This window comes from Benincasa hispida, chromosome 11 (assembly GCF_009727055.1).
Source record: "Benincasa hispida cultivar B227 chromosome 11, ASM972705v1, whole genome shotgun sequence".
Classification (NCBI taxonomy): Eukaryota; Viridiplantae; Streptophyta; class Magnoliopsida; order Cucurbitales; family Cucurbitaceae; genus Benincasa; species Benincasa hispida.
The window spans coordinates 68,617,019-68,624,254 of record NC_052359.1 but is presented as its reverse complement, the minus strand read 5'-3'; the positions used below and the strand labels follow the sequence as shown (position 1 = coordinate 68,624,254).

The window sequence follows — 7,236 nt, the reverse complement described above, 5'->3', positions numbered from 1 at the left end:
AAAAAACTCTCTCATTCGACTGCTTTTAATGGGGGAGAGTGTATTAGGGCATTATGATAACGTCCACGTAATATATTCATAAACCATAAAATTGTTTGTAGTTACCTATTAAATAATTTTTGTTTTAGAATTTCAAATAGTTTATATTATATGTTTTTCTTTATTTTCAAAAAAAGAATTATGTTTAAAATATGTAATTTTTTTCAAGAAAAAATTATAATATCTACATTTATTAAATTTTTTGTTTTTTAAAATAAACTTATACATTTTAAAATTTCAAAATAAAAATAAATATGCACGTTTCTAAAATTTGCATTTGAATCACAAAATCTTGATAAGAGAAGATAAAACTTATGCAGCAAGTAGGGACAAACAATTCTTAATTGTTGGTACCAAATTGATAGGTTTTATTAAAAAAATTGTAAAAGAAAAAAAAAATCATAGACGACTTTGCTTTCTCTAATAATCCATATAGACTTTGTGATCTTATCAATTGATGATAATTGATAGCTAGCTAGATGTATTAGAAAAAGTGACACCAATTAGGATTTTATTTTTTTCAATAAGAACGTTATATTATTCAACATATTAATGAGGACATATTAATATGTTATTAACTTTTGCCCCTTGACAAAAAAAAAAAAAAAAAAAATGCCCCTTGCTTTATACGACTTTCTTTTAATGTATAATATGATAATATCATAGTGTTACACAATTTGTGATTATAGTATATACATATTTCAATTTCAACTTCAAGTACCAAGAAAAGTGTTGATATTTTAATGATGTTGATATATACCAAAGGCAAACGCGTGGAGAATATTAAACCACAATTATTCCTTTTTTTTTCTTTATTTATCTTCACTACCCAAAAAAAAAATACATAAAAATACATTCTTTCAAAAAATTGAGAAGATTATTTGAATAGGGAAATTTTTTTTAGTGCAACAGTAGGAGAGATGTGAGATTGAACCTTCGACATCTAAAATCAAAATTTATGTCAATTACTTGAATTAAGCTCATTAGATCTTATTACCTTAAAATAATATAGAAAAAATGATATATGACTATAACCTCAAAAGTAAATTCAATCTACACGTAACTAAATAGATAAAACATTAATTTTCATCTTCACTTATAATTGTTGAACTAATTAAAACAAATATTCAAATTAAAAGTAGAGAAATTTTCAAAAAAAAAAAGAAAAATAAAGGAAACTATTTACACAAAATAGTAAAATTTAACCTTTTTTTATAGAAGCTAATAGAGACTAATAAAAGTTTATCAATGTCTATTAGTGATAAAAACTTATAGAAATCTATCTTTGATATTATGTGATACACGCTAATAGAAGTCTATCAACATCTATGAGTGTTTTTTTCTATTTCTGTAAATAGTTTGATCTATGAGTGTTTTTTTCTATTTCTGTAAATAGTTTGTTTTTTATCTGTGAAAATTTCCTATAAGTAATTGTGAAAAAAAATATGTTGAACATGTTTGTTTTCTAAATATAAATATAAATATAAAATATAACATATCTTATTTAGAACGATTTATGTGTATAATTGAATTCATCTAATTATTCGATTAAGCTTAAATTTTGTCCTTTAGATTTTAGAATGAGGAATGGAAAAGCAACCCTTCAACCTTAAGAAATGTAATTTGTATCTTATCAATTATGTTATGTTAATATTATTTTTTGGGTATATATTCTCTGAGTTTTTTTCTTCCATAACATATATTATTTTTAGTTAAAAGGATTAAATAACAAATCTTATTCGTCAATTACATTTATATAATTATGACATTCAATCAAAATACTAAATTTCTGTCGACATGTCGATATTTCCGTCGATATTTTCACATTTTTTATGGGTTTGACATTGACATGAGAGATAAATCAAAATTTCCATAATTATATTCGTCAAAAAGTCTACGAAACACAAAGGTAAGAATCGAAATATCACTAAATATAAATATAATATAAAAATAGGACATGTTAACTTGTGTGGAAATCATAAAATGTTTATTTATTAATTTAAATTTATTTTTTATAATTTTTCTAGTAATATCCATCAAAATTGACATTTTATCGATATTTCGATTGAAATTTTCATAAAATTAAGACTTTGATATTTCTATCAACATCAACTTTTCAAACCTTGCATTCAACTAAATGATAATATAATTTCTAAATTGGCCAATGCTTACATTCTATTTATTGTCATCTAAGTTTCATATTTATTCAACAATTATAATTAAAAAAATTAATACAAAAATTGGCATTAGTACTTGTGTTTCTTATTATTTGAAATTTCATAAGCAAGATTCTCCTTCCTCTTCTAGCTTCTTTTCTTTTTTTTTCTTTTTTTCAATAAACACAATTTGTCATCTTTTCTTTTAATCAATTTCTAAGTTGAGTAAATGTACCCAAAATAAGCTACGGTTGACATAGATATATATTAAAGACTAAAAAGATCTGTGATTCGAATCCTCTCAATTTCACTGACTAAAAAAATGTTAAATAGATATATGGTATAATCATGTTGTTAACCATTAATCCTTTTTAATAGTTATTAAATCAATAATAATTAGGTCTTTATTATTATTATTAATTTGCGAATAAAAATTTGAAGAAGGTAAGAGATTCAAAACTAAGAAAAAACACAAACAATTTAATACCTAAATATAAATAGATTCTAACATATATTGAATAAGAAAAAAGAATTAGGTGTTGTTTTGGATTGTACTTACCTCAATACAATCCAATTCAACAAAAGGTAACAAAACCCATGTTGATTCTCATTTACATGATCGTACAAATCACAATCATCTTGCACAATTTCCCACTATCCCAACACATATATAATAATACAATATATATATATAATTCTTTTAATGGAATATTAAGTGAAAAATAACATGGCTAAATTTCGAAATATAATGATTAAATTGAAACAAAATTTAAATTTCAAGTATAAAATTGTAACACTTCGAAATTTAAAAATTAAATTGAGATCAAATTCAACTTAACTGAAAATGTGACATTTTGAAACTGATGAAAAATAAATTATATCTAAAATCTAATGACCCAAAAAGTATTCTCAACTATTTTTAAAGGAATAGACGTTAGAGATTGAACCAATTAATATTTAAGATGTTAATCTTTGTTTTTCTTTTTTTCTTTTTTCTTTTCTTTTATTTCTCCGATTTTTGTTCCCAGTTTTTGCCTCTTCCTTTTTTTCTTTTTTTTTTTTATTTCCTTTCCTTTCTTTTCTTCAGTCTTTGCTTCTTCCTCTTTTTTTTAATAAAAAAAAAAAAAAATTCTTTTCTTTGTCCGATTTTTGTTTATTCTTTTTCTTTTCATAAGAATTATGAGACTGAGATTCGTACCCAAGACTAAAGAGTATCCAATTCATAAATAGTTTAACATCAACAAGCCAATCATCAAATTTGATAATTATAACGAAACATTAAATATAAATAGCAAATGAAAACGGATTTAAAAGAAACTACTTTTTTTTTAGTCCACAAATTTGCACCATTTTTAGAAACATCTCTTAAAAGTTTGAAATAAAAAACGAGAATAGTTATTAAATAGATTTATTTCTCAAAAAATGAGAAATGTGAACGATATCAAACAAGCTAATAGTTTTTTTTCTTTTCATAAGACTTTAAAAGTATGATGTCTATCAGAAATAAACTTGAAAACATGACATAGACTGCCCAAAATGAAGGGCACAAATTTAAATATTTGTGTATTTGTGTACCATAATATTTGTATATTGATAATAACAATTATTAGTGATATTAGTGATAGAACTTAGATAGATATCCGTCATATTTATGTATTAGTGATATTCAAATTTAGATGGATATCAGTGGTAGAAGTCTATTATTGATAATCATGATAAAAATTTCTCAATAATAGTCACCGATAGTTTTGAGTGTTAATCTTTCAAAATTGATAGTCACTAATAAAGTCTATCAGTGATAGCCACTAATATTTTCTATCCTTGATAGCTTAATCTTTGATGATTTCTTTAACAGTTAATATCCACTCATAGAAGTCTATCATTGATAGCAAACTCAGTGAATTTAATTAATAAAGTTGAACCTCGAACTAAAGTATAAGTAGAATGTCTAGAAATTATCACTAATAGCATATTATCAATGGTAGGAGCTATCAACGCAATACTGATAACATGTTATTTGATGGTAAAAAGAAATGACAGAAGTTATCTTTGACAGCATGTTATTAATGACAGAAGCTATCTCCGATAACTATAATATAAGTGATATTAGTGATATCCATATATCGATCAGATCAATGATATAAAACTCAATTCTTTTTTATGAAAGTCTATCATTGATAGCCACTGCTAAAAGTTATTAGTGATAACCACTAATTGAAGCTATCAATGATAGTCATAGCTATCAGTGATATCCGTTTATCAGTTACATGACTTAAGTATATATCAATAAAACGAATCATATTAATGATATTGGTGATTATGACTTAGGTATATATCAGAGATAGTCACCTATAGACCTCTTATTGATACACTTCTATCACTTATAACTTTAAATGTTAATATTTGAAATATGATAGTTTCCTTTCAAAAGTTGACAAATACTTATAAAAGTCTATCATTAATATATACTAATAGTCTTAGATGTTAATATTTCAAATTGATTCCAATTGATTAAAGTGTATCGATAATAGTCATTGAAAACTGACAGCAAATTGAAAGGTGATATCTATTAATATTTATCAAATTGAAAACTACCATTGATAGTTGCTATGAGCTGCTATTAGTAATTGTTTTTAATTTGAGAAAATTAAAATGGTGGACTGCGTATGGGCTTTTTAATCATTTACCTCTATAACTAACACCGATAGGCTATCAACGATATCTAGCGCTAATTTTGTGTCATATTCTTAATATGTTTATCCTTGTTCTATATTTTTTATTATTTTGAATCTAATTGTTATTTGTGAACCAATTGTCCTATTATTATGTAAGGCATGCATGGTAAAATTAAAAGGTTTAAATTAATACCATTGGAATAGTTTAGTGGAATAAATTTATATTTTTCACTTGAAAGTTCTAAATTAGTTTGATTGAATATGTTCCCTTTGTCAGACAAGCATTCATCCAATCCTTGCTCCAACTGACAAACCCTTTTTCTCTCTCTATAAATACCATTTTCCTCTCTCTTAATTTCTCCCCAACAAAATCCTTTCTCTCTCTCTCTTCATTTTCAAATCCTCTGCAAAAACCCAACTCTTGCTCTGTTTTCTCTGTAATCAATGGACGCGATTCTGAAGAAACAACGCCGTCATCTATTGCCCAACTCGGCTCACCCGGCGGCCATGGCGCTTCACACAGCTTCTCACTCCATTTCAAAGCCCAAACCCAAGATTCGTATCATTCACATCTTCGCACCGGAGATCATTAAAACCGACGTCGCCAATTTCAGAGAGCTCGTTCAGAGACTCACCGGAAAGCCCGCCACCGCGGAGGAGAAGATTCTTCCAGAAGAAATTCAGCCGGAAACGGTGGCGGTGGCGAGTATTGCGGCGGCGTTCGATGATCGGAAGACGGAGATGGGCGGCAGCGGGGGGTGCCGGAGAGTGGTGAAGAAGGAAGACCGGGAAGAGGACGAGGAGGAAGGAGAAGATGAAGAAGAGGTGTTAAACGACGTCGTTGGGATGTGGAACGACGTCGTTGGATTTGAAAGTTTTATTGAAGAATTGGGTGAATTTCCGTTGCTTCCTTCGGCTCATCAAATAATGCATGGTTTTGAAGAAACTCAATTTGCTTAATTTTTTTTTCTCTCTCTTTTTTTTTTTTTTTTTTTTTTTTTTTACTAATTAGTCTCCAATTTTCTGTGGTTAATTATTATTACCGTAACTAATTACCATTTGGGTTTTCCCCTTTGAATCACTTAATTTGTTCCCTTTTTTTTTTTTGTATTAAATGGTCTGTTTATGTGGGAAAATATACGTTTTTTCTTATTTTTCACATTTTTTTTGTTCTAGACCTTTTTAGCTTGTTTAACTCATTTAATTGGTTTTTACATTTTCATTTTTGCTTCTTAATTTTCTAATCTCTCAATTTTCTTTTATTGGTTTCATTTCGGCCTCTAGATAGATTTAATCTAGTTTATAATATTGAGTGGTAAAAGCAAAAAAGAAAAAGGATAATGACAAAAAAATGAGGGATTTGATGAGTCGGTTAGGTCTTATCTCCTTCTCGTTTTGTCCTCGTGTGTTTAATAGAGCTGCTCATTGTATAGTCTCATACGCTGTTGGTTTTGCATATTTGGTTGTTTTTTTGTGATTCTTCCATTTCGGAAGATGTCGGGTGCAATTGGACTTCCGACTTCCTAAGTTGGATTATTGATGTAATTCTTAGTGATTTTTCGGTTCCTTTACCGCTTTGAAATGGACTTTTTATAAATATTTTTGTAAGAAAATAAGTAATAGCAAAAATGGCATAAGAATTAACATTGTTATAACATTATGTTGTTTGATAATGTTTTTGTTTATAGGTTTCCTTTATCTAAAAAAAAAAAAATTAGCCCATTTGATGTGTGTATATAATGTATTTGTTTGTGTAATCCATGTTTTAGAAAGAAGAAAATCTAAAATCTTGGCAAATAATTATATAAAATTAAAAGAATATATATATAAGTAATTATGTTTTCAAATAAATTTTAGTTTTAAGTTTTGAAAATTTACATTTCATTTGGATCTCATATCAGTGAGTGGTTTTAAATATATCAACCAAAAACGATCTTTGTTTGTCTATTCATAATTTTTTTTATAAATAATTTTGAATTCTTAGCTACAATTTAAATATTAATACTGAAATGGTTATGGATAAGGGTCTTAATTTTAAAAACTTCGCTAAGATTTTCAAGACAATATTAAAATGATTTTACAAATTACATAATATTATACATACAAAATAAGAAATTACTATAAATTATTTTTATGAAAACGTTCAGGTAAGAAAAAATAATAAGAACAAAAAAGGGAAATTTCGATTTTGATTTTTCAAAAAAAAATATCGCAATATGAAGTGGAAATAAAATGAAATTCCATTTGTTTATTCCCAATGGATGTGGCAGTTGCCAATGTCTTTTTCGACTTTTCTTATTAATCAAAGAAAAAAATAATTAAATAATTAAAAAAATAAATTGGTTGGCAAATCAAGGTAGAACGTG

General features: G+C 26.5%; 1 protein-coding gene across 1 annotated transcript; it reads left to right on the top strand.

Moving 5' to 3' along the window:
* The first annotated feature begins 5,197 nt into the window (after positions 1-5,197).
* Positions 5,198-5,919, top strand: LOC120092126 (VQ motif-containing protein 25). The gene has a single exon (XM_039050339.1). It carries the CDS (start codon positions 5,315-5,317, stop codon positions 5,828-5,830), a length of 516 nt encoding a protein of 171 aa, XP_038906267.1. The 5' UTR covers positions 5,198-5,314; the 3' UTR covers positions 5,831-5,919.
* Positions 5,920-7,236: the final 1,317 nt, after the last annotated feature.